Raw genomic sequence first — 27,982 nt, 5'->3', positions numbered from 1 at the left:
TCAAAAGAAAACCCTCTAATTGGTAGAACCCAGCAAGGTAATCAATGACGCCATCCAGCCATTTCAGCAGGAAATACTGGGCCGGCCCCTCCTATACTCCTGGCCTGCTGCAGATGTACAAGGGACAACGGTGAGTAAAAAGGAAAACAAATATCATAAATATACCTTAAAACAAAATAAACAAATTCAACCAATAGTCCAGAAATAGTAGCTTTAACCTAAACATATAGATGGAAACTGCAACATAATGCTAACACAAAGAAACCCGGGATAGTAAGTGAAGCAAAGTTGCAAAGTAATGTTTCAATTTAAGCATTATAACCAACTATAGAAAGTAAGTGAATCGGAAACAAGAAGGGACAAGTGGTGAACACAAACTGAACCACTTTGTCACATCCTCTCCTCTATATTTCTTTTCTTAGTTGTCTATGGATAATTTCTGCTGTTCTAGAAATCTCCCTGCACCGTGGTTTACATGGGGAAAACTAAAAAAAAAAAAAAAGAGTTAAAGATTTTTATGGCTGCTGACCTACCAGGTCATGTTTACATGTTTGCAGTTAACAATAGTGACCCCACTGTTATCAACTCAGTGACTTTCTTGTTATTCATCAACATTTCGGGCTTTTTAAAGATCGGTAATCGTCGATCGACCAGAACACTGCAATCAGTGCAACCCTAGTAAGAACTCCAACAAGATCCAGAAAGGGAAAGAAATACAAATAGATGCCAATACCTGAGGCTCTGGAAACTGGCAAACAAAGCCTTGACTGAATGGAAATAAAAGTGAAATGAATGCTGTTCTCCCCTAAACTACTTAAAAGTATATTTTAGGAGGTATGTAAACATCCATAATTTTACTTAGATTCTGTTGTACACTCACAGTTATCTTTTTTAAAGTTTCCTGATTCTTTTTATGTATCAAGTAGCTGATACATAAAATCAGTTGAACTGAACTTATCGTCCTATTGGTGTAAAACTATTTTATAAAAAGAACATCACACCAACAGTGAAACACGTAGTTTGTAGTGTAACTGTGTGGAGCTGCTTTGCTGTGTCAGGATCTTGATGGAATCGTGAAATCTTCTCTCTAGTTGAAACTCTTCAAGAAGAGCAACAATCCAAAGTTCACCATGTCTAAATGACTCAAGTAATGAAAACAAATTTTTTTAAAATATCTAATCAAATTCTAAATGTAAATCATGTGAATTAAATAAATTCTGAAAAGATTCCTCTAATTATCGGCAGATGTTGACAAGAGTGGTACAATCAGTTGAGAGGCTTAGAGGGCAATAATTTTTTCATATGCAGGTTGGCTTTGATTGTTTATTCCCCTCAGCAACAAAATGTATGGCCTGACAGATGCAGGTGATGCATACTTCTGCTGCATTTTCTGTTTGCTCAGGTTATCTTTAATATTAAATTTTATGTCCTGGAAGTGTGACAAGCAAAACCTGAAGAAATCTATGAAGGGGGTGAATACTTTTCACAGACCTGCCTTTAATTAATTGAATGTGGATAATAATTACATATTTCATTCAAACTTAATACCAAAAGAGAAATCTTATGAAACTTCTTGTTTCAGCTCATATTTTAGTTGCTTATTTAACAGTCAATTTTTTCTTAATTACATGTACTGTTGCTGTGTTTGTAAAGAAAAAAAAAAAGAAACTTTTTTTATTATAACAGATTTCTCTTGTAAATGAATCAATGAGATAACCTGGATAAATAAAAGTCAAATATAATATTTATAGTTGGTCAGCAAAGGCGGGAGTAGAAGGCCGGATAATATTTAATATTTGTAAAACATTTTAAATTTTTAAAAAATAAGCAAGTTTTACAGGAAAAATTGTAACAATATATAATTGTAACAATATATAAAACCAAAAACAAGCATTTTGCTCAAAATCAAATTTTATTTCAACAGCAATGACATTTAAACCAAAGTGCTATTTCCAACAAAATCAACATGCTTGTCAAATTTATAAATATAAATGACATTCGTCGATCATTACGCCCAAATTTTTCATCACAGATCTACAGAAAGGAGCCAAAGTGTCAAGATTATGAAGAAAATTTGGCCATATTTTAGCCCCAAACAAAATATATTGTTTTATTTTCATTCAGGTGCAAAAAAATTGTATGTCTTTACTAAGCACAGATTTTTTTTTCACAATACAAGCTCTGTTGTGTTGTGGGAATCTTTCCTCTGATCATGCCTGGTTTATGGAAAGATTATCTTCCCCCCCATGTTTCTCACTGAAATGTTTAAGTTAAAAAACACCTGTAACCAACACCATCATAATTTACACCAATATTGAAGTGAAGGTATTCCTAGCCTAATCTCACCTCACATTGCATCCTGTGTCAGTCCCCTGTCTGTCACACTGGGCCAGATGTTAAACATCTGTTGGTCACTTCCCAGTGAGCAGCTTTACCCAAACAGCAAACTAAAAGCAAGACACCGCAGGGATTTGAACCCCGTCCTGACCAGGTCAGGAGTGCCACCACCGGAGTCTTTTGCTTTTTTGTGCTTGCTATAACTTGGGCAAAAGCAAAACCTGGAGGAACAAATCTTTGAGGAACAAATCTTTGTTCCTCCAGGAAAAGAAAGCCCCTCGGCACCGCTGCTCTAATCCTGTTGACCATGGACTTTTCTCTTGATCATGAGGCTGAAACTAGAAGACAGAACGTTTCCCCGATCCCAGAAGATTCCCACAATATTGTATTTGACTTATTCCATGATTTCCATTTATAGCCATATAAACAAAGCCACGATACCAGGATTCCCGTTCATACTCAAAGCCATTCCCATTTGCAATGTGGCAGGACTTGATGACCAAAAGAATGCTTCTAAAGCTGTAATGGGATAAAAAAGAAACAGACAGTTTAAGGAACCCCTCCCCTCCCCCCATATTAACCCCAGACTATGATTGGTTATGGCAAATAGGGTTTACCACATCGATACGCAATGGTGTTGAATTCTTCCACATATTTAAGTTTGATCCCTAGAGGCTGGCTGAACTTAAGTCATCCTGTTACTCTGCTGATGCTTAGGCTGCTCGATTCAGTAGCAAGTTTAGCTGAACGAGAAATCTGGAAGGGAAAAAAAGAGAATAGCGTTGCACCCCCCCAAAAACACCCCTTACCAAGAACTACTGAAACGTTTGACAACGATTTAATGAAAATTATGTTGCGTTGTGCAAATTAAATGTTATGCAGAGCTGACTTGGCATGCAACATGTTGAGTTACACATTTAAGCAATGAGGGGGAAAAAAATAATCTAGGGAACCAAAATTACTTAACTTAGCACCCACGAGACTGAAGAGATGCAGTATTAGAAACAAGCTTGCAGTTCTCGATCTTAATATGACAGGATTCTCAGTGTCCATCACAGGTTAGGCCATCCCAGAGGAAATTTAGAAATTTGGCAATTTGACCTGAGAAACCAGAGGGAAAGAAAAGGCACACAAACACAAAAAGAGCAGGGCTTCTGCAAAGGACGCCAGGGTTCAGATTTAAGCTCAAGCGAACAGGGAGGGGGTCGGTGCGTCATTCAGAGGGTCACACTCATTTGTTGACAGCTTCCACAGATGACTTTGCATTCAGAGGCAGGTGAGATCGGAGTGGACAGACGAGAATGATCTGAAACAAAGTGATCTACACAACACACCCACCACACATTTGACACAATACAAAGATTTGTGTTCTACTCATGTGGTTTTAAGATGCAAAGCAGTAAGGCCCCAGGGCCAAAGAGGTATGTACTAGTAAAGCATTGTTACTGATGATTTCAGGTTAACATAAAGCCAGTTCCAAGATGTCTTGTTTACTACACATTGCAAAAGATTGGGTAAGATGAGCCAGCTTCTTACTACATGCTCCAGGTTAGAGGACTTCGCTTGTGCTTCTGTCTTGTATTTGGATTTCTGTGAAGAAAAGTGTAGGAACACGCGCAACCAAAACATGTGCATGTACTAAAGCAACACATTTGCGCTGCATTTTACTCCAAATATGAGCTGCACCATGCACAGCTCTCCTCAGCACCTTCAATTTGTTAAATCTGCACAGTTGCGCATTGGAGTGAAATGGGAATAACCTGCCTCTTGCACAGTTGCACAAGGGCTGGTAGCTGAGGACTAATTATTCTCTTAAAACTACAAAGATCAACCTGACCCTTTCTGAGCAAACTGCATGTAGGTCATGTTCAAAGGGCAGGAAGATTCCTGAGCTGTCCAAGGTAGACTGCATTCTTCCTTTGGACTTCTGTAAGATCAAAAAGAGAGAAGACACCCCTGCTCCCTCCCCACAGTATCGTAGAACTGACTGTTGTTATCCTTACCCAAATGCTTTACTGCAGATAATGTCAAATCAATGAAGCCTCCGTGTCTTCCTCTTATCACAAGACTATTAAGAAAGCACAACAGTGCTATTTCTGCAATCAAGTATAGCAAGTTGCTTTCGTGGCAAGAATAAACAACGCACTAATAGTGCACTTAAGATTGCCCACTTTGGGATGAATATTCATCTTTCCAAAAGTCATTAGATGATTCAACTTATCTGCCTTCAATTTCCACTTTCATTTGAGCCCAGGTCACATCCGTGCTCTACACCAAGCTTTAGTCATACCTGAAAAAGCACAAGAAAAGCTCCCCCACACAAGCCCCCAAAAAGAACAAATGCATTCCAAAAACTGTAATCACAACAAGCTATGCATTTATTGTGCAAAAATAAAATCCTTTACAGATAGTTCACTCGTATTGTCAATACAAGGCACAGCAACTAATTGCAAAGGAATTGCAAATGGAGGCATCTAGCCAAACAATGAATGTTAAAGTAAATGTGAACACATTTAGTGAGCTTACGTGACGCTCGATGCGCAAGGAAACTTGTACAAACAATGAGTTAGGAGAGTTCCTGATGGTCTTGGGTATTGGAAAGCACACGGGACACAGCACACTGAAAAATGCAAAGGAAAAAAGCCTTCTCCCCACAAACCCTTCCAAATACAAGTATGTACAAAGCTACAGGACAAATACTGTTACAGCAAGCAATTGTCGGACTTCCTCGACTGAAGGACTAATACAATTTAGAGATGGATGGGATCATTTTCCACAAATAGTATTTGAATACCACAGGCCTGCGTACTGGGAGTTCCTTCCAACAGCAGATGTAGACTTGAATGTGGATTTAAGTGGCGGTTGGGCCTTTACATTAATCTGCAAAAGTCAAAGATACAAACCCCCCTTCCCACAAGGCAACTGCAAATCAAAAATAAAATTACTTCTAGTAAGGAGACTTGTTACCGCACTCTGGGACAAAAGCAGCTTCTCTAAATCCAGGAGACTAGCTTTGTGGAGTTGCTATCCCGCATGGCAAAGTGTCCACTTGAAGCTTGTTGGGTACACCTGGATGATTCCTATTCAAGCCTTTCTTATATTGGCAAATGAGGAGCTGTGAAGTCTAGGAAGAGACTGATTAACGCCCCACAACCCCCCCCTCACATTAAGCTCCCCAACAAAGTACCCCCCAACCCCCATTTCAAACATAATGGTCCAAGCAGGAAAATGATGAAACGGAAATTATTTTGTAAAATACAAAATACCTTCCTACACCTTGTTAAATCACGGTAGTTGCATATGATCCCAATCCTTAGCACTATAGTACGCAAGATGGGCTCAACTTGTACGGGGTGGCTACCACCAGGGGGCTTTCGATGAACTGCTTTAGGGGCGCATGCCTGTAAAAGAAAAACTCCAGACACATTTTAAACACCCCACACCCCCCCGCCCCTGAACCCATTGAAACCCTTTTAAAAGCGAAGGACAACGATTCCATTTCATTTTGAGCGTAAATATTACAAAGATAATTACTTATGTACAGGATCGTTACACCACATGTACATTCCATGCATTGACTCACTGCTTGGGTTAAGAGGTAGTTGTAGCTTATCTGTACCAATCAGGGAGATGACAATGACGTTTTGCAGAACACACCGCATTGGCTGAACAGATGACCATCCACTCTCACAATCCAGTGCTGTAAACTTCTCAGAAGACCTATTAAACGACATTGGGTTGCCTTTCCTTCCAGTTGGGGGGGAGAACTATTGATCGCAGGGAGTTGAAGTCCAAACAAGTAGCTCCTCTCGCCAGCACACAACCAAGGCATTCATCACAGCAGACACCACCAATATCATGTCAGCGCAACAGGAGATGTGACCACGGTACAAAACGCTTTACACCGCTTGCCTGAAAAAAGGAAGAGAGAGCTGTGCGAGAAATTGTGTTCTACAATAGTTTTATAAAAAGTGGTAATGAAACCAAGCTTCTGAGTGTTACAGAGATACCTCAGCCCAAAATACAAACCAATGACCCGCTTTACACTCCTGAAGCTAGAGACTGCGTGCCCATCCCACTCTGGAGCTGCTGCAGCGCTGGCCTCTCATCTACTCTGCCCTGTGCTTCTGGCGCCCTCTGTAGACCTCCTGATCGCATCGCCTCTCTGCCTCCACGCCCTCTGGCCTTGTCCTGCCTGGCTCGTCTTTGGTCCTCCCACGCCTTGTCCTGCCTGGCTCGTTCTCTGGTCCTCCCACGCCCTCTGGCCTTGTCCTGCCTGGCTCGTCTCTGGTCCTGTCCTGCCTGGTCCCAGTCTGGTCCTCTCCCCATCTCCTACGATTCTGTAGCCACGCTGGTCCTGAATCTTCAGATTAACAAAGTCCATTCTTCCCCACATTAACTAAGTCCATTTCCCCCCCAATAACTCAGTCCATTTCCCCCAGGAAAAAAAAAATAAAAAAAATCTTCTGTCTTCTGTGAGTCAAAATTTTTTTTTCTTCAATTGACTAAAGAACTTTTTTATTGAGAACTAAACTTGTGATCCACTTGAGATGAATACAACTTAGCCATTATTTCTTAGAAGGCATTCAGCTTTTTTTTTTTCTTTGAGTAGAGAAAATTAAAATAAAAAATCTGAAAGTCAAATTTGACTTCATTAAAAAAATCTTCTGTCTTCTGCAAGTCAAAAAATTTTTCTTCTTCGACTAAAAATCTTTTTTATATATATATTGAGAACTAAACTTGTGATCCACTTGAGATGAATACAACTTAGCCATTATTCTGTACAAGGCATTCAGCTTGTTTTTTTGAGTAGAGAAAATTAAAATAAAAAAAATCTGAAAGTCAAATTTGACTTCCTTAAAAGTTTTGAAAAAAAAAAAAAAAAAAAAAGTTTCCTTTGAACAACACACACCGAACTCGATTATAGTGCAATGGTATAAAAAGTTCTGTTTGCCCTTGTTGCCATTTCTTCATCTTTTTTTTTTTTTTTTTTAAGACAAGTCGGTTATTTATGGCGTTATAATGGTAATGTTAACGATCCATAGGTAAAAAGAAATTCTGAGCCTTCAAGTCTTATAAAACTGCATGTCAATGTATATAGACAAATCTATACTGCCATAGGCATTTGGAAAAGTAACTGATATAACATTAAGTTTAAGCTGTTTAAGAAAGAAAAAAGAAAAATCTCAAAGGCTCACCACAGAAATACAACTATTTGTTTTCTTAGGTTATACTACCATAAACAATGGAGGTTATTATTTGTTAACTGCGTTGATAACTCAACACTGCATTAGAAAAATTAACTGACATGTTAAGACAAAGCCATTTAAGTTGGACAAAACAGAAAACCCTCAAAGCCTAACCACAGAAACACAACTACTTGTTTTCTTAGGTTATACTATCGTAAACAATGGAAGGCGGGGGTTATCATTCGTTAACTGTATCGGTAGCTCGAAATAGCCATAGGCAAAAATTAATTGATATGACATGATTTTAAGCCGTTTAAGTCGAATAAAAATATACCAAAGGTTCACCACAAAAACACAACTACTTGTCTTTTTAGGTTATGCAACATAAACAATGGGGGTTATTATTCGTTGATTGTATCGCAGCTACAATTCTCTAAAGGCAAAACGTAACTGATAAGATTTTAGCCCGTTTAACTCGGATAAAAAATCTCAAAGTCTCATAAACACCATTATTCGTTTTTTTTTTAAGTTATGCTACCGTTTTTTTTCCCGTTAACTTTACCGGCAGCTCAAAATAGCATTCGAAACATTAACAGACATGCTAAGCCATTTAAGTCGGACAAAAAAGAAAACTGAAAGGCTTACCACAGAAAAGCAACTACTCGTTTTCTTGGGTTATGCTACCGTAAAAAACTGGGAGTTATACTCCATTAACTACTGGCAGCTCAACGCCATAGTTGGGCATGCGTCTAGAAACATCCTGACCACTCCCCGCAACTTTCTGCCCATTACGTCACGGCGTTATTATGAGTCAACCAACGACCAACATTTGCCAACTTTTACGTCACGGCGCCCATATTAAGACAACAGCCGTTAAGAATACCAACTGAAAAAAGCAATTTCTCGAAAAACAGCTTAACCCGATTTCTTGTAAAAAGCTTAACAAAAAACATTTAGTCTGAGAAAACAAAGGATAGTCGAGTAATGTTCATTTTAAGCGTTCTGAAACTACGTTTTCACACCAAGCTAAGCCTTAGCTTAGCAATCAAGTTGATTTAAAAAAAAAGAAAGAAAATGGTAATCGCTTTTAGCTTAATAATAGGGTAATTACTAGGTAGATAATGACAAGTTAAAAAGCATGAGAAATGTCTAGAGACTGGAGCCAAATGTGAAAAATGAACGGTAAAAAAGAACGACTTATAGCAATAAACATATTGTGCTACACAATTGAATAAAAATAAAACAAATAAATAAATCTTCTTTCTAGGATTATCTTTTGATCAAAAAAGAAAAACGCGTCAACCCGTACCGTTCGCCTGCCTTCCTACGTGAGATCAAGAAGTGCGTCGATGTTTTGTGAAACGAAATGGCGGTCCTTGCTATTTATATCCATCTGGCTCCACGTCATTCGACCAGGGCAAAGATTTATTTGTTCATCCGCCCAAAGTAGTTCCTTCTTATTGCAAACAACTATGCATCTAGAAGCGAAATGTAATAGATTTTATTGCTGTAATAACTGCTGTAATGCCAGTTATTACAGCAAAACTGTAATAAATGACATGACACAACAAACTGTTATTATCTAACTGAAAACGGATCCGTATTATTGTGTATCTATTCAAAGTACACAAATCCATTAAAGCATGGCAATAATATAACTAAGGTTGAAATACGAAAACATTTTTGCTTATTGTAAAGATTGTGCTCATATTATTGAGCTTATATCATGATTAAAACCTTTTTAAACCGTAGTTATTAGTCTTCGAGGAGAATTTTTTTTAAAAGAAAACAAAACGGCCGTTGCTGGCTCCGCGGACCGATCGTAACACGTGCATGACAGGGCTCTTCAGAACCGGATGAAACCAGAATGTAGCTGGGTGAGTTGTCGGATCTACTTTCCTTTTTTACTGCATTGATAAGCAGTTTGTTGTGATTAAAAAACAAAAGAAAGCAGCAGACTCATTACTTTCAACTTCCAGGGACTATATGAAGGAGTTGGTATTTTCATTTTTACTGAACTGTGCATTATTGCCTGTAAACAGTTTCTGATGTTTGCTGTATTTTATCAATAACATTTTCTTATTAGCCTCGGTCTCCAAAAAGCCCAAATACCGGTGTTGACACAATGTTATCTTTGAAGACAGGAAATGAGTTAGCATTGTGTAAAGGGGAAAACAAAGCAAGTTGGAAAACTAGATAATTCTAGAAACGTCCAGTGTAATGTAGCTGTGAAAATTGTGGAAAAGTACCAGCTAAACATTGTAGTTACTTTTGTTCACCAGCAGGGGGTGTCGTAAAATACATGCTATGAGTCACGTTTCTCCCAATGATGGAAAAAGCTGTCTCTCCCTTCCCCCTTGCTTTTCAATGCAGAATTGGGTTTAGGCTTGATTACAATAGAAGAAACAAGCCTGGGCATCTATCTTATACAACTGTGTGTATTACTGTGTAGCACCCAATTGATCAGCAGCAGTTGGAGGCTGGGAAGTATCCCGAGGCCTAGTTTCAGCCCCACCACAAAGCCAATGAATTGATCTCATTCTCTCCTAAACAGGATAAAGTCAAAGCTGTGCAGACCTTTGAAAGAGAGACTTCTTCATATGACGAACAAGCCAAACAATGACTAGTAATTACCATTACTGTGCTGAAAGGTTATATTTTTTTTGCAATGAGTCAAAAATCTAGACAGATTATCTTTAAAGTGACAGCTGTAACAATGCCTTGCAAAACTATTCAAACCCCTTAAACCTTTGTTACACTTGGTCACATAAACATAGAACTCACTGTATTATATTCCGGTTTTATGTAAGTCACAAAATAGTGACTATTTGTGAAGAGGAAGAAAAATAACATAAAAAACTTAAAATATGAAAACTCTAACCTACATATATATTCAGTCACCAATATTTTGCCTCACTTACAATTGCAAGTCCTTTTCAGCATCTCTTTAATAACTTCGCAGATTAGATTGAAATATTTGCTCATACCTTTTTCCCCAAAAAGTCTCAGTTCATTTGAGTGGGTGGAAAGCATCTACATTTCAGTCGCCATTATAATACAAGAATGTGCTAAGATCCAATCTTTTTAATGTACCCCTGGCTGTTTGTCCTGCTGGAAGGTGAGCCTCTCCCACAGTCTCAAGTATTTTGCCACCTCTAGCAGGTTTGACATATTTAGGTGGAAAACTAGCAATAGTACCATTGTACTTGTGCCGCACTCTTTCATTTCTGGATAATATATTGAACAGTGCCCATTAAGGTGCATCAAAGTGAAGAGGGGTCAATACAAATGAATACAAAGCTTAATTTCTAGAAATTGTTAAAAAAAAAGATCCTTCTCCTTTCAACATTATACCCTAATATGCGTTGATTCATCACATTATAAGATACCACAGTATTGTGGTTGTAATGTGACATTTCCAAGATATGGAAATGTTAAAGATGCATGACTACTTTTGTAAGTCACTGCTAATAACAAAGTCCTATCTGATGTGACATATTTAAGCTACTTTCACATTTCTGCCAGAATTTTAATTGTACTGTTTATGCAGTCCTTGAATAATAATTAATTAAAAAAACATTATGTTAGCAATCAAATTCACATATCTGGAAATTGTGCTTAAATTTAAATTGGTGCTATAATGAAAAAAGGTTGAAAACATGTGTGTAGTCTGTTAAGTTTATGTAATGAGATGACATTCATAGGTTTTGAGTGTGGTTATGCATGCCTCATCTACAAGCAGGAAATCTCTTAAAATCAATGGGGGAGAGGAAGGGCAAATCAATAGTTTTGATTGGAAATAAAAAGTGAACTACTAAAGAAACAATATAATATATATATATTGCATTAAAACTGAATGAATGAATATGAAAGAGATTTAAACATGAAGTTGCATAACCAAGACTCAGGTTTATTAGTGCAAATAAATAGGGTTTATATAGATTTAGTTTCCTGGGGGCTCTGGTCAATTGTCTCCTCGGTGAGGACAAAGGTCCCACCCTTTGTTTTGGTTCGATGAGCACCCAGTTGTTCATGCGTGATGTAAAATCAAGCCACTATCCAGGAATTCATTCATCCCATTATTCTGAAGTTAGATGTTGAGGGAGACAAACGTACACAGGAGGCACACAAACAATCCACCTGTGTACTAATTACTCAGATGGCTGCAATTTTTGTGGAGTGTTTTATTTAATAATTTTAAGGACTTTGTAGGTTTATTAATTAGATTAGATTACTTTTTTAGCAATATCTGACAATATGTGTACCAGTTTTTGGAAATGGCGGTAAACTTGGGAGTTATATTTTACTAAACATTAGTCTTGTACTCAAAAACCAGGGTAAAAACAGCCACAGACTAAGCAGCAGATATTTAATAACCTGTGGCAGGACGGGATCTGTAGATTGGGAACCAGGAAAGAGACACATAATGGACAAGTTCTTCAAACCCGTCCACAGACCTTCTCTTGATCAGACTAAGAAACAGAGGAAYCACCATCATCATCATCATCACCAAGACACTCGTTCACAGAGGTAGGAGGGTTATTTTTACCCAAAAAGAAAGAAAAACAAAATCTAGAGCTTCATAGTAAACATAAAGCTGGAGTCAGATGTTTACAGGAACTGTATAAAAAATAGATTGCAATTGTTTCTCACCATTTCCGATTAAATCAGACAACTCTCTTCCTGTTTGTGGTCATTACAATTAGCTAAATTATTTTATAGCTAATTTTTAGAACGATGATAGAAATAATGTTTTTGAGCATTTGAACTTTTGTCAAAATATGATTTCTTAGCATTTGACTTGTTGGAAACATTTTGGGTAAAACATTGTCTTGTTTCCTTGAATTTTGGCCCATTCTTTAAGACAACTGGTGTAACTGAGGGAGTTTGAAGACCGTCTTGTTTGCACATTTGCCCACAAATTTTCCAGTAGACTGAGATCAGAACCTCGTGATGATCACTCCAAAACAACTACTTTGTTGTATTATTTGAATCACTGTCTGTTTGGAGGACTCATTCATGTCCAAGCGTTAAAATCCTAGGAGATGTAATGAAATGTTGCTTCTGTATTCGCATACAGGCTGAGCATGTTAGCATTTATTTTGTAAAGCGTATGCTGCAACCAAACACCCACACAAATTAGTTTACTTCACAGTTGAGATGATGTTCTCAGCAATGCCAATGTCTACCTTGTTTGTACATGTCTCCAAGTAACACTGAGCATGCATGATGGTGCAGGAGTTAAGACTGTTGCCTTGCTTTCTCCAAGGATTCACAAAAATTAAAAGATTGTAGAAATGGATGGATGGATGGATGGAAAGATCTCTTGTAACTATTGTATCATCTTGGCTTTCACAAATTGTTTAGTAAGATGTAGGCATTGTAATCTTTACTGTATTCAAATTTCTAACTTTGAAGAAAGTATTTAAAAATAGCTAAAAGGAATCTCACTAGCACTTTTCTGGTATTCAGCAAATACAAATAATTTAGTTAATTCTTACTGACTAATCAAGAAACATGTTCTTTTCAAAGTATCTGTTAAAATGTGTTTTTAACTCCATGTGTGGCTACAATTAGCACATTATGTTTCTTTTTAATTTGACGTAGATATACGAAGCTCGATGAGAGTGATGGGCATACAGACGACAGCCGGGGGCACCATCGCCGCCTCCAGTACAGTGAATATCTCTATGACAGCCCCCATCCCGATGCCCAGTATCTGTACCACCAAGACATTGAGAAACGTTATGACCACCGCACTTCTGTTACCCTCTCCAGGGCCTCTTCCTCTTCACTCTCCTCCACTTCTTCCTCCTCTTCCACTTCTTGGTACACAGAGACAAGTGCCAATGATCCCTTCTCCCTTAAGCATGCTGAGAGGCCGCAGCATTCCCTGTCCTGCTCCAATATCTCAGATGTGCGCAGAGCTTTCAGAGATGATGACAGCAGCGAGCCCATTGTCTTTGCCACAGTCAAGCACAGCAAAAAGGGCAACATTGTTAGCAAGTTGACTGACGGCTCACACCAAAGCAGAAGTAATGATCTCTACGACCTGAACAGAGGTCACAGTCGAAGTGAAGAAGGGCTTCTGCAGTGCAATGAAATAGATGGCGGTAGAGGACGGACCAAAGTGTCTACAATCGACCATGGGCCCTTGTATAAGACAACTAGTCTGAACCGAAGCTTGGCTTTCAGTGAGGAGGATATTGTTTTAGGGGTGCCCAGGGGTCCCAAGAGGGCAGTCTCTTCTAGTCAGTTACCCAGCAAGGGGATACTCAAAAACAAGGAGAATAACAATGACATTCGCAAGGCCAAGTCAATGGAGGTACTTTCTCCAAGAGTCACCACTGGAGAAGGTCAAAGTGGGCAAAAAGGGAAAGGTATCACTCAGGCTGAGATAGAGCAAGCCCGGGCAAACTTTGTGGAGGGAAAGTTGCAGTTTTCAGCTTTTTTAGATGAGATCACAAAACAGGTTATGAGTCCTTCCCAACTTTCCATCTTTGGCGTGAACCCCAACAAAACTACTGAGAAGACCCCTTCCCCAGTCCCCAAACCTGAGCCAGTCAAGCCTGAGCTTCCTCCCAAGAAACACAGAGGTGGGAAACGGAGTGACACCGAGCTGCCATTGAAGCAACACAGCAGGCAGGTGAAACCAACCATCGGCTCGCGAAAACATTCAGACTGCTCCGATTCGGACAGGCTGACAACATACGCAGCAAGGAAACACCGCGGCAGCCCCCCACCTCGTCACTACACGCCATCTGCCAGCCACGGACGGAAAGACAGGAGGCCCTCTCCAACTGGAGACTCCATGTCAGGGGACGGATACGGCAAATATGGGCCTCACCATACAGATGGAACCAGCACCAGTCCTGAACCAGCCCAACCCAAGCAGCGCCACCACCGCAAATACTATCCCAGCAACTTTCAAAACCAAAACCCACATACCCAACACTTCCCTATGCAGACGCACCATGAGGCTGAGCACGGAGGGCCGAGCAACTCGCCGCCACACTCATCTCAGCTTGCAAGACAAGGGTTCGGCTCAGAGTCCTCATCCACAAAGTCCGACTCATCCAGGGGCCGAGACACTGCCTCCACGGCTACCAGCCACAGCTCAGAGCAGGGATGCCAACACCAGTCACAGCCCTTGGGGATCTCTAAGCAGCACAGGGTAAGCTAACACCAATAAGATGTCTGATAGTTTCAGCAGAAAAAAAATCTAAGGCCATAGCTGACTAAAATCGAACTCAAGGTTCTTCATCTGAGCCCTTCCTCACAGTTTTTCACCCTTCAAAGCCCACAGGTGTGAGTGATATTCCAAACCAGGATTAGTTTTCACACGTTGTCTTGACACGTAAAAGTAAAAACAAAGGACATGTTTTAAAAAGGTCCACAAAAGTGGTGTTTGACAAAAGTTGTGCAATCTGTAAGTAAAAAAATCAGCAACAGCCAACCTGATTCAGTCTACAGCACACATTAATGTCAGGTCAAATAGCCCACATTGACCTAAAGTTTATTTAAAACAAAGGGAGTTTTCCGTTGAAATACACACCATGGATGTGTAAAATGTCATAAAACAAGTTTTTTGTTGCAGTACCAAATAAAAATGCAGAACCATAAAATTAATATTTGGAGAATATGTTTTTTCCCCATGTTTTTCATCATCAATCCTTGTTTCTAGTTCCAGTTTCTTTTAACTTTTTAATTATTTTAACTCAAAATAATAGAGGCAACATTAAGACATATCTGCCTTACAACCTTGACTTAGAACTGTGTGTTCGCCATAAATCTTTTGGATTACTAGTTTAGGATTCTCAGACACATTCATCAGCTTAATAATACGCAGGTCATGAAAATTAACATGCATGTTCCTTGCTTCATGTTTTCTTGTCTTTCCCTTTTTTAAGAGAAACTGAGGTACATTTCATGAATGTCATGGGTCAGTATTTAAAAGTTAAATAATACTCTAATCAGTTGAATTAGCATATATTATGAAAATAAACGGGCGCCTTACTTGATTGCATGCTCTCTTGTCTTTCCCATTTTAGAGATAAATTGGCTTTTATCATGGAGTTAGATGGATTACAAAATAAAAATTCCTTGACACTGATTAACTCAATAAATAAGTTATCATTTATAAAGATCAAGGCAAATATATATTGTAGGGAAGTGGGCCTCTGACGAACTTAAGTATTCATTTGATAGACATGCTTATTATTTCTTAATAATAAATATCACTAGGTTTTTTTTTCTCAACTAAATACAGATACTAAAATTAAAGGTTGAAGTTTTCGAATATTTTGCTTTGCATAATAATAATTATAATAATATATATATAATAAACATAATAATTTGCCTGCAGAAGTTCAGAATTAAGTCTATCAAATGACTCAGCAGAGTGAAACTGTTGATTATGATGTAAAATTAGCCCAGATGAAGGTCCTGAAGACAGAAATGGCACTAAATCCCTCCACAGAGTGAAGTGTCCGAACAAATTAAAAGCAGCGTTCCTTCTTTCTTGCAGAGGCAGTGCAGCTGACTCAGAGGGTATGTGTGGGATGTGTCAAATACTCCGCATTGCAAGCTGACTCATCCTCCAGCTATGCAGCAGATGACTGTCTTGTGCTTCTACGGAAAATTTCATTTGAAAGGCTCTAATTTGTCACTATTGTGACGGTTTTGTTTGTTCCTGAGGCGTTGCTCCTTCTGTTCTCTGAAATGACTGTGCATTCAGAAAATGAAACAGCACTCCCACAACCACTCCCATAGCTTATTCCAGATACCTTGATGAGAACTGGTGTGAGGATAATTTTACACATCATTATATAAGACTTCCCTTTCACGGGGTGTTGGAACTGCTCATACACGATGACAACAGGAAAAGAACATTTTAGACACGCAGAACAGATCGGTACTTGTGGGACTCCAGGCATTATTCGATAATTTATTGAATCTCTCAGATCCTCAGTAATGTGGTCGAGGCGTGTCCTGGTTATACAATCTCCGTTGTCCTCGTGACTCTATGCTGTCTCTGTTTGCTTGGTAATGATATCAAGTGAAGCTAGTTCTTTAGTCATAGTTGTTGTCATTTAAATCTCCAAATCTGGAATTTAAAATAAATCATGCAAACTGTGGAGCTTAAGAGCTTTGATTTAGCCACAGGACTGTAGAAATAATCCCTCCCAGATTCAGATACAATCAGATCTACAATTTAGTGAATCTAAAATTCTCTTAAAACATTTGTAAATTATTTATCAGAAGCCTTCTGTCCTTAAATTTCCTGCCATGTCTCACTTCCTGTCTATGTGTTCTTGTCTTTATTGTAGAACATACTGTGCGATCCGGACCACCTTCAGTAAGTGTCCTCTGTGTTTGTCTTTTTTCTCTCTTAATTCGCTCTGTGAGAGGATTTATTGATCCCAATAATGAGTGTTCTCCTGTTTAAAAAAGGAGGGGAAAGTTTTGTCATGGAACTAATTTATGTAACAAACTCGATCTCATCGCTAATGCAGTCGCATGAAAGGATGTGGGGAAAAAAAATCATCAGAATGACTTTTTATTTATATAATATATTTATGATTATATATTAATACTTCTATTTGCCACATTGTCAGAGATGACACATAATTTAAACACTAGATTTTGTCAATTTTGCACCAGTAAAGACCTTTTTTTATTTTTGCAAATTTGTTCATTATTATATATTAAAAGTCAGAAATAAATTCCTCTATTACCTCCTAATTCATTCATTAAAAAGTACAAAGACTTTGAATCCAGATGACGGGTTCTGTACGGTCTGGTCCTTGATTTCATTCCTATTTTGTAAAACATAAATCATTGATTGGTACTACATATGTCTTGTTAATGCAGTAAAAACTACACCAGTCTCCTTTAGCTGACGGTTTTCACACAGGAAAAATCAAGTAAAGACCTGCAGTAAACGGTCCAGTTTAGGAATTGAACTAGAGAAAGCTGCAGTGAAATTTTCAGTTCCCAGTCAGAAATGCATGAAAAATGGTTAGAAATGCAACAAAAAGCAGTAATTCTGAGTTGTGTTCTTGATAAAGCTTTAAAGTTTACTGAGTGTCATGTGGCTGCTGCTGCACATAACACTGTGTGCAGGTTTCAGATATGAACTATCAGCTCTTCTGACTCTCGTTTTAAACCAGTGGAACAGATTGTACTATTCAGTCTTGATTAGCAAACATTTCCCTTCAGTTTTTCTGATTCATAACATGAAGAGGAATACATGATATCTCTTTTGATTGACATAAGCAGCACAACGACTTGCAACCAGGACACACTGAAATCAGCTTTGACACACTAATTCCCTTATCAAAGTCCCAATTCTGAGATACATTGATATGACAAGTAGATTAGGCTGCAAACTAAAAGTCTCTTCTTACAGTATTTTTACATGAACAGAGTTTATTTTCCTCTTTTACTTAAGGCAGAGAAAACCCACTGCAGGCTTTATCATATTAACCATGCCCACTTCCACTTTCTGACTAATCACAATTACAACTGAAAAACATTTGTGCTAGTATAGCAAGACTGGCCCAAAAATTACTTTCTCTTGCTTTTGCAGCTCCCGGAGGTAGAACATTATTTTATGTTCTTGCAGAAACGGTCTTGGCGTTAAATGGGAAACCTGGTCTAGTCAGAAGTTGCAGTTTTTGAATCCCAAACCAGAAAATAAGTAAATAAAAAAATAGGACCAATTTAGAAACTGAAATTGTTAGTCCTGGTGAGTTGGAAGTCCCCAAGAAGTCCCAAGGTCAGATATTTTAATATGCCTTTCTTTTGCATCAAATGTAGGAAAGGTTTCCATTGGTGTACTGACAATGTTATTGTACAGTCTATTTCCATCCAAATTGACCAAATGTGTGAATGCTTAAAATAGAGAAAAATGCATAGTTATTGGCTTGTTTTACTAATAGTTGTTTGCACCACAAGAAAAGTCAAATCACACTGGTTTTCCAGCTTACATGTACAATATGCTCAATACGGTGACGTAACGACCACCTCTAAAGCTGAACTTCCAAAGCAAAAATGCTCTCAGTAAATGATATATAGGTTTGGTTGAAGGACTAATGAAAGATTTTTGTTATGGTGAATAGATTTGTACTCAGAGTTTACATTTTGGAGATTTCTTAGGAAAGAATTTTCACATTGAACATCTGGGATGTCCTCAAAAAGCCTCTCAGGTAGAAATCCAGTACGGGTTTTAACAGTTAGAGATCTGTCTGTTATTTGATTGGATCTCAGTAAAGCAGTGGTCAGAACTCACTGAATTCAGAGGTCGTTCAGTAGACACTTCTTTATTATCAAACATGGCTGCTCCATGTATAAAATGTAGTGAAAGTTTTGGGAATAAATAGTTCATTTCTTTTGTCTGTGCTGTTCTGTCTCTTTGTCCATGTTTTTCTGGTTCATACAACAGAAATATGCTCTGCTAACAGTTTTATCTCCAATAGTTTTCCTACTTTGAAAGGGAAAGCATTGAACTCAGATGTGATGCCAGCCCTCGACCCAAAGACTGACTTTCAATCTCCATGTGAATGTAGCATTTGAAGTGTAGATTAGTTGTAGACGGAAAATGAAACCAGAACCTTCTGGTTCATCGTAAACTACAAAAATGAAACAGAAGGATTTCTGATGCGGGAATTCCTGCATGGAAAGTCCCCAGAGTTTGATATCCAAAATGGCTGCTGCATATCTAAAACCTTTGGACTGTTTTTATGTCACAGGTACACAGATCTGAAGAGTATGTTTGTGTCCATTACTGCTTAAATGGGTTGATCGGAGGCAAATACATTGCTATTGGTTTGTAATGCTAGCAGCAGTTAGCACCTCAACAACGAGACAATCAAACTGATTACAGCAGCTACAATAAAGCCCAAATCTCACATCTTGCCACCAATACATAGTGGAACCATCAAAATTCAGATAGACACATGCAGTAACATGTGATGAGCATATTTATATAATCTAATAGGATTGTAGGTAAAATAGCTTAGGATTTTTGCCTAAGAGTGGTCCTTTCTTGAAAATGACAATTTAAGATAAAACTGCTATGGGTGCAACAGCAGGGGCTGATTAAATTTACCCAACAATAACTCAAAATAGGATGTTTGACAATATCCAAGTGCTACTCAGATTTCCCTGATATCCTTTAGCCCTGTCTTTGCAGCACAAAGCAGATATCTGCAGTCCTTATTTATGGAGTCAAGCTGTCCTCCCCTCCCCCATCTCTGTGCTCAGGGCGTTGCAGGAGGAGAATGCTGATCTCCACCAGAACCTGCTGCAGACCGTGGTTTGCATTGAGAGCCTGGAGGCAGAGCTGCAGAGGACCAGAGACGAGCTCAGTCATGTTAAGGAGAAATATAAAAGGTGATTTGTGCAGATAAATAAGGCAGATCTTTAAATGTGCAGCAAGATGACGCAAGTCACAAAAAATACCACATGTAAGAGGCAATCACTGTAATGCCAGGCCTTGCACAAGGATGTTATGGATTAAAGAATCTATGCAGCATTCTGCATCAGCAATACGAGCCACAGAGTTTACCAAATTAACAGAGAGAGGCCAACTAAAACCATCCACACTCGCTGGTCAGGCCTGAATCTGTTACCAAACAACTGCTGCTGCATACTAAGCACATACCGGTCGTTCCTCAGCATGCTGCAGCTACTGGGATGAATGGTTGCCTCACACTGGGCTCCAGTTGGGAGTCATTTGTTGCACACTCATTATTTTTAAGTGTACGTTTGCTACTCTCAGACAGCTGCTATTGCATGTCCGGAAGCCCAGCTTAAATAATAATTATGTATTTATTTTCTGTTGTTACAAAGCCTGCTGCAGACGCATAGTGGGACAAAAGAGGCAAATAATCTACTGGGAGAGCACCTTCACAAAGCGGTGAGACTTTGGGTGCAATAATAATAAAAAGATTAATGTGTCTTGTTTTGCAACTTGTTGCATTAAAAGCCTAATGTATCACTCTGTTCTTCTCCCGTGTGTTTGCAGTCGGAGAGCCTGAGCAGCGAGAGAAAATTTCTGCTGAATCGCGTCTCCCAGCTGGGCTCAGAGCTGAACGACGCCCACAGGACCATCGCAGCTCTGGAGAACATTAATGTGGGTATACTGCCATCTAATGGACACGTATGCACACTTCAACTCAAGGTCAACCAAAAGCTGTCCTGGGGAGAAAAACTCTGAAAATACTAGCACTATTTTACCAAAAGTAAAGATGGATCACCAGTATGTCTGACATCTGCTACTTCACTTTTACTGACTTTTATTTTATTACCACCAAATACACATTATTTCTAATGTTATTTCTAATAATGTGTATTATTAGAAAACATAATCTTTGTTTATTTGCATAATGCATTAAGGTAAAAACATTTAGATAGCATGGCTGATAATATTTTTTATTGTCTTTCTCTGAAGTTGTAGTGTGCAGTAGCTACTTTTTAGTGCTGCAAATTCCAACAAATATCAACTAAAAACACAAAATGTTGGAAGTTATACATAAATATAATGGCATTGTGAGGGAGTATGATTATTCATAAATTAAAGTTTATGCAGGGGTTGCCAACAAATAAAGAAATTTAACATATTTGCAAAAAATATAATATAAAAATATATTGTGCATATGGTGGTAAAATTTTGTAAATATCTGTAGTTTTGGCAGCCTGAGGTTCTTGTCCTTGAGGACGCATTGATTGGGTGTGAGAATGTAAAAAGACAGCTATTATTTTTGCCCTAAACAGATTTGAACTTTATGGAAGAGGGACAATAAGAAAACTGTTGCTAAAAGAAAGCTGGATGGATCTACAAGGCAAATCACATGAACCTGAGAGTTGAAACACCTCATTTCTCAGGTTTAAATTTGTAAAAACAAAAACTGAAAACCCTAATCTTGTTTGGTCATGTCAAGTTCTAAAAACTTCAACCAGCCAGTTCTTCTTCGTTGGTAGTTTATTAAAACAATGAGAACTTGAGAACATTGTCACAGTGAGAGAGTATGTTTTACAGTACACGGACGTGTTAATTAGAGCACAATGGTTGGTTAGTCCATAAGATTACCTAACTGGTTTCCTGTCCTAATTTGATAATCACTTACACATTACATATTATGAATTAAAATGGTCCAGACTCTGTTCTGAACAAACTGTTTTTGTTCAGAACAGAGAATGTGCACAGATGATTTGACCAGAGTATCTTATCAGCTGATCGCTCTTCCTGCCAGTATTTGACCCAGCTTGGTGTATTTATCAAACACACTGGGTCACAGTGACTGCTCCCATGATCCTGTTACTGACAATAATAAAACTGGCGCTCATAAAAGTATCCATATCCTCCTTTCAGGCATCCAAATCCCCATCTCTAAATGAAGGTTTTTCTACTAAGCTAATAAAACACATCAAGATTTGTGGCTAAAATGTACAAAACGTGACAGCACTTTTGCAAGTTGTATCAATCTAGGTTAAAAAAACTTCTTTAACATTCAATGTTATACTGATTTTTGTGTCTCTAAGTCATTTGAAAAGGTACAAAATCCAAAGTGGACGTTTTTATTGATTAGGTAAGCTATTAAAATCACATGAAGTTTTTGTTCTGCTGATCTCACCACATCTCAGAGACAGACTCTCTGTCAGGTTGTTTCCAACCTTTATACTCTCTGCAGCATCTGCGAGGTGGATTGGTCTCACTGACGTAGCAGGATATCATTTTATCACGGAAAGAAAAAAAAGAGTAAAAACGTGTTGAAAACAATTATGCTTGATTTTGTTTGATTTTGTTTTGGTTTCTGTACACCAAAACCAAAGGTTACCTCACAGGAAAGGCGGAAATGAGTGTAGACACAGACTGAGGGATCAAAGTGCTTCATGGGAAATACAAAGACTTCACATACTAAACAATCATCATGAGTTTGAACAAATTCTGACATTAAACATCTTAATGTCTTAAATATGCTTCAGAAACTGAGTATTTTGAATAGAGTTGGAGACTTCTTCCTGCTGCAGAGTTGAAATTAATCTAATTTAAAGTAGAAAAGGACAAAACAACAAGGTCTGTGGGCTTTAAGTGGTGCAGACTGCCATTTGTCACCCCTAAGGAGCCTATCAGGACTTTATTTCAGGGGAAATTGAGAGAAAAGTCATGGATGCAGGGCATCAGCCTCTTAATGACTCTTTTTTAAAGTCTCAAGTAATTATCTGTTTTGTGCAGGAGGGATGTGCTAAACAGAACAATCTGTTTTATCTAACAGAGCTGGAGTTGTCCTCCTTATTCCAAACTGGAAAAACTTTGTGAAGTTTTAAAATAGCAGAGCATCTTATATTCTATGCTTATGGTGCAAAAGTTTGAAGTCATCTATATTTACCATTTATTTCCAAGAAGCATGAGTTTCTTGTAATCTAACAAAAGGTAAAGAAAAGGTTATTTCTCTTTTGTATAGCATAGTTATTGATGGAACAAGCTATTTTTAATTGCTAAAATAAAAACAAAAAACAAGCAAAATTGTGACATCAAAACTGTGGCATTGTCACAGTAAAACAAATAACAAAATTTAAGCAAATCAAAAACCAAAACATGATAGGAAAGACACATCAGTTGTTGCCTTTTACAGAAAAGCTGCTGTCAACAGTAAGGATTTTAAAGAGCTTCCATTTTCTGACGATTTCAGTGAGTTGGTCCAAAAATACTGAGCGTAGGAACTCGCTGCTGCCTCCTAGTGTCGGTTCTGGTTCTGTGAACAGGTCTCTGATGAGCTGAGGGGTTTGCATGTTTCATGAAATACATTTAGACCCAAGAAAAACTCAGTGCCTTCTAGACCATTAGCATAATTTTACAATCCATCTGTTGACAAACAGGACAGGATAGTGTAGGAAACTGGCTTAAGGACTTGTGTAAAATTATTTTCTGGGGTTAGTCAGGACTCTGGATTAGATCTGAACTGCAGTGTCCTGCTTCGAAAAGCAGCCATACACTCTGTTTTTAAGTGGATGGTTTGGGTGATTTCAGTCTGAAGTCTTCATGTTCACCTTCCTCTGTGGTATTTAGCTCCATGGAGCCTACTTCAGGTTTATCTTCTAACCTGTTATTTTCTGCATTAAGCTGGAGGAAATTCTGACTCGTTTACTCACATTATATTGTACAAACTGATTAATAGAGGACAACATATAAAGTTGCATGTTATTGGCAGAGATGTTGCAGAAGGTGTTGTAGTACTCCATGATCTAATTAAAAGAGGTCTTAGTACATTGCCTTGAGGTACCCCATATCTGAGCTGTGTTTGCTATGATTTTAAATTACCGAATGACACAAAGATTTATTTGACACAAGTCTCTGTCAAATAAGACTGATTGCTGTTGAGACGTCCTTTAGGTTCTTTAATAATCCATTCCCAGTGCTGTGATGTGATTAAAAATATGATTGAAAACCATCAAAGATCATTTTTTGAGATAAACCAACATTTCAATTATCTTGGCCCAAGACATTAAATTAGTAAATTAGATAGGGACTGATGATTAATTATCAGGGAAGCATCCAGATCAGTGCTTAATGAAGGGATACTGATCCATCTTTATTCATGCTTTAGAAATAGTTTTTCCTCTAAATCACAATTTTCTTTTTATTTTCTGTGGGAAAATCTTCAGACCTGGCTCTTCTTTGTCTTTCACTTGTTCACCTTCCTTAAACTTAAGTACAGATCTTACAGTCAAGTCCTAAATGTTTAGCATTTCAAAACATTTGTAGAAATGTTAAAATGTGGAAATGCAAAAAAATGTTTGTTGCACAGATGAACCTCAAATAGTTCCATGCAGGTCTTTCATAATGTCACATGCAGTTTATTGCAACATAATAGCTTTGGTTTCTTTACAGTTTCACACTAAGACAGTAGGGAATTACGTTTATTACAAGCAGAAACTTGAATTACACAATTAATTATAGTCACATGTTATTTAATGATGTGATTCTGAATTGAAAGGTCATTTTTAAATGAAAATTGTTCAAGGTCTTCAGAAGGATTTCCCAGATTTTGTGTGAAAACCCATTTTGATAAAGTTATACTGAGATTCATGTGTGGTGTGTGTGCTCCGTCTTGATTGGTTTGTCATTTTGGTCCGCTGTAGTAGTTCTAAATCTAAATCTGAATCTGGTCTTTGTTATATGTTTCTAAGCTCCAATTATCTACAGACTGAAGAATTGCCCCTTCATCTGAACAAAATAAACTATTGTTGGTTTAGAGAGTGTATCTGCACATCAGTGATCAAGTCTTTCCAAAGATTCTCAACTGGATTTAGGTATTAACTTGGAGCATTTTAACACGCATGTATATTTTTTTTCAAAGTGGGAGCCGCAGTCCCTTTGAGAGCCACCAGGGGGCGCTTTGGGGTCTCAGAAAGCTGGAGGGTATCTATGGAAAAAAATAAAATAAAACATTTCAAATACTTTTTTAATCACAACTTTTTAATAAAAAATTTTTAATCATGAAATCTAATCTGTTTTCAGTAATTTTTATAAAATATAAATTAAAAAAACTTACTGCATTATTACTTTGAAATACTCATCGTGTTGATTGGCTGCCAGTGAAATTCACGGGGCCATTTCGCTCCTCAAGCTAGCTTAGCAAGCGCAAAATGGACAAGATCTTGACAATATGAAGACCAAAGGAAACGCCCTGCTGCAAAAAAAATCCTTAGAAATTCACAAAAAACTAAAATCAGAACGTATGAGGCAGCATTTATGCTAAATAAATGAATTAATTATTGAATAGTGAAAAAAGTGAGAAAAACATTTAAAAGTTGCTGTTTCTTTACATTGTCTGAGAGTTTACAAAGGGATCTTCACAGAGAAGCTAATTGTTTGGGGGGCCATGACATGGAAAAGTTTTGATCTAAACGTATCAAAAACCTCTATTTTGATCTAAACCTTAAATATACCCTGCATGTATTTAAGGTTGTTGTCCTGCTGGAAGGTGAACCACTGGGAATGTAATTAATAACATATGCTGGCTATGCCTGTTTTTGTCAAGTCATGAAATGACTTTCCATGACAGAATGTCACTAAAAATACACATATTATTTTAAATAATTTTTTTTGTCATTAATATGGGCACTAAGTGCTTACCCCCTCCCCCTGTTTTCCTTAAATTTCAGCATCCCACATAAGGAAATGTATCCATCCATTTCCCTACAAAAATGTATTTTTCTTTCTCTTAACTAAAACCGATAGAAAACAGGGCTCTTTAAAAATGGTAACAAAACTCCCAAAGTAGATATTTATCAACATTTATAAGTTTTCTATGTTTAGAAGGTCATGTACCATTTGCAGCGCTGACAACAAACGGTTAACCTGTGTTTGGTTTCTTCCCTGCAGGTGCCAGTTTTGGTAAAGGAGCTCCTGGAGAAGTATTTTGGTTCTGCTGAAGCCATTCAAACTTTTCTCACAACCTCTTTTCCGACCAGCCAGCAGACAGATGGCCAATCCTGCGATCCCAGAGCAGAGGAAGGAGCACAGGGTTGCCTGAGCGAGTCAGAGGCAGGTCGGCAGAGGGTCACGGCCTTCATGCCGATTAAACAGGCTTTGACACCAGCTAAAAATGAGGGCAGTCTTCCAGGCCAGCATGAGTCCACTCACGGCCCATCGTTCTCTCTGGCTGACATGGGAACTGCTTCCTATAAAACCACAACTTCCAGTTATCCTGCCAGACCACAGCCTGTTTACCCACAAACCCAGCAGCAGTTACTGCGAAGTGCTGCCCACACCGACACCGCTCCAGACCCTCAGCACGCCCACGCGGCGGGTGACAGATGGGAAGGAAGAGGAGGGTTGAAGGTGCTGCTCTTCGAGCAGGATGCAGGGGATGTGAACTCCATGTCGGCCCAGCAGATCCTGGATGATTTCATGCATCATCTGCAGGCACACAAGGAGGCCGGGGGAGGGAAGGAGCAGCAGAGTGGGCAGGAGTGGATGAATGGGGTGGAACAGGCAGGGAAAGTGGGAGACTGAGATCGCCGTGCGAGGAGTTTATTCCTGTCCTAATTATTTGCCAGCAGTGATTGTTCTTTAGGTGGCTAAAAGAGTCAGAGGGTGTAGATTTATTTAATTAATACATGATGTTGTGTTTGTCGGGTTTTATATAGCTGAATGAAGCTAACACTTCAAGGTTGGAAGCATAAAAACAGTTCAGAGCAACGTTTGCGAACAAAAAGAAGAGATTTATATGCATCATCTGGAATGTTGCATCTATAGAAGAAGCAGTAGATATTTTTAAATATTCACACAATGTGTTTTCTATCAAGTTGTAGTCCCCAAAACAGTGCAGAATATACCGTTACATATCTGCAACACTGAATAGAAAGTCCTCATTAACTCTCAACATGTAGGACATTTGTTTAACAGCTGATCAAAAATAGATTTTGAATAATAGACATGATTTCAGATGAAAATTGTTCACTCAGTTTCATTTACTGAGCAGCTTCAGTTGAACTTTAGTATGAATTAGCACAAGACAAAATCAAACTACAAATGTATACACCCGAGGTTATAACGACAAGTAAACACACAACTGGAAAGTTTAGACAGATGGTCTTTCTGCTAATTTTATGTAATTTGTGCAATGTTAAGTCTTTCTTACTGAGGAAAAATACAACTTTAAAGAAAAAATTGGCAGAAATTCTAAGAAATACTCTCTAACATGTTGAAAAAAGTATTTGGCCACACTTGAAATGATGTCATGTTTAAATATAAACTCTTTAATATGCCGTTGGTTCCCATTTTTCAGCTGCAAGAACTTCTCCTCTTCTTGGAAAGGTTTTCATAGAGCATTTCTGTGTTGATTTGTTCTATTGAGCATTTATGAGGTCAGGCACTGATGCTGGACGCAAAGGTCTGCCTGGCCTTGGAATCTCTATTCCAAACCTGTTTGATGGGATTAAAGTCTGGATTATGTCAATCAGATGTCATAAAATGCGTTTACTGGGTTATAATGAATTGAAAATGTTTGACTAACTCTCCAATTAAAAGTGGTGGTCATATACTTTTAATGTTGTCTATCTCATCACATGTAATGCTTTTAAAATGCTTTCCTGTTATCCAGCACTTTAATGTGAGTTAAGTCTGTGTAAAGTTGAGTATGAATGCATAGATGTACATACTTCACAGAATGTATAATTATTTCCCACAATGGTCCTTCCATGTTAAAATAATAGATGTTCTTTACTGCTTTAGTGACTTTGATGTACAGTAAAATATGAATGTAAGTAATATGAATGGATTTTCAAGCTGTAGATTAAACAAAAAGCAAAATTAGTTATTTTAGTCTGTATAATGTCAGAGTTTCACTATAAAATGTGCACAGTGTGTTTAATCTGTGTGTCTTCGTTATTGCTACCAATAAAGATACTTGTAACTGGCTTGGAATATAGATTTATACCCA

The 27,982-nt window shown here is 38.1% G+C and overlaps 1 protein-coding gene across 4 annotated transcripts; it reads left to right on the top strand.

Moving 5' to 3' along the window:
- LOC103471429 (uncharacterized) lies at positions 1-27,970 on the top strand. 4 transcript variants are annotated; one of them, XM_008420426.2, is made up of 9 exons: positions 9,365-9,403; positions 11,863-12,056; positions 13,134-14,700; positions 16,856-16,884; positions 19,794-19,922; positions 20,382-20,448; positions 20,557-20,664; positions 25,921-25,932; positions 26,010-26,212. In XM_008420426.2, exons 1-9 carry the CDS (start codon positions 9,383-9,385, stop codon positions 26,118-26,120), a joined length of 2,238 nt encoding a protein of 745 aa, XP_008418648.1. In that variant the 5' UTR covers positions 9,365-9,382; the 3' UTR covers positions 26,121-26,212. The 4 variants fall into 4 exon arrangements, with proteins under 4 accessions (XP_017162602.1, XP_008418648.1, XP_008418646.1 ...); XM_008420424.2 differs by having other exon boundaries at positions 9,372-9,403; positions 25,921-27,970; XM_017307113.1 differs by lacking the exons at positions 9,365-9,403; positions 11,863-12,056 and adding an exon at positions 1-130 and having other exon boundaries at positions 25,921-27,970.
- Positions 27,971-27,982: the final 12 nt, after the last annotated feature.

Source organism: Poecilia reticulata, linkage group LG10 (genome assembly GCF_000633615.1).
Source record: "Poecilia reticulata strain Guanapo linkage group LG10, Guppy_female_1.0+MT, whole genome shotgun sequence".
Lineage (NCBI taxonomy): Eukaryota > Metazoa > Chordata > Actinopteri > Cyprinodontiformes > Poeciliidae > Poecilia > Poecilia reticulata.
The sequence above is the reverse complement of the archived record's forward strand: the minus strand, read 5'-3'. Positions and strand labels throughout refer to the sequence as shown.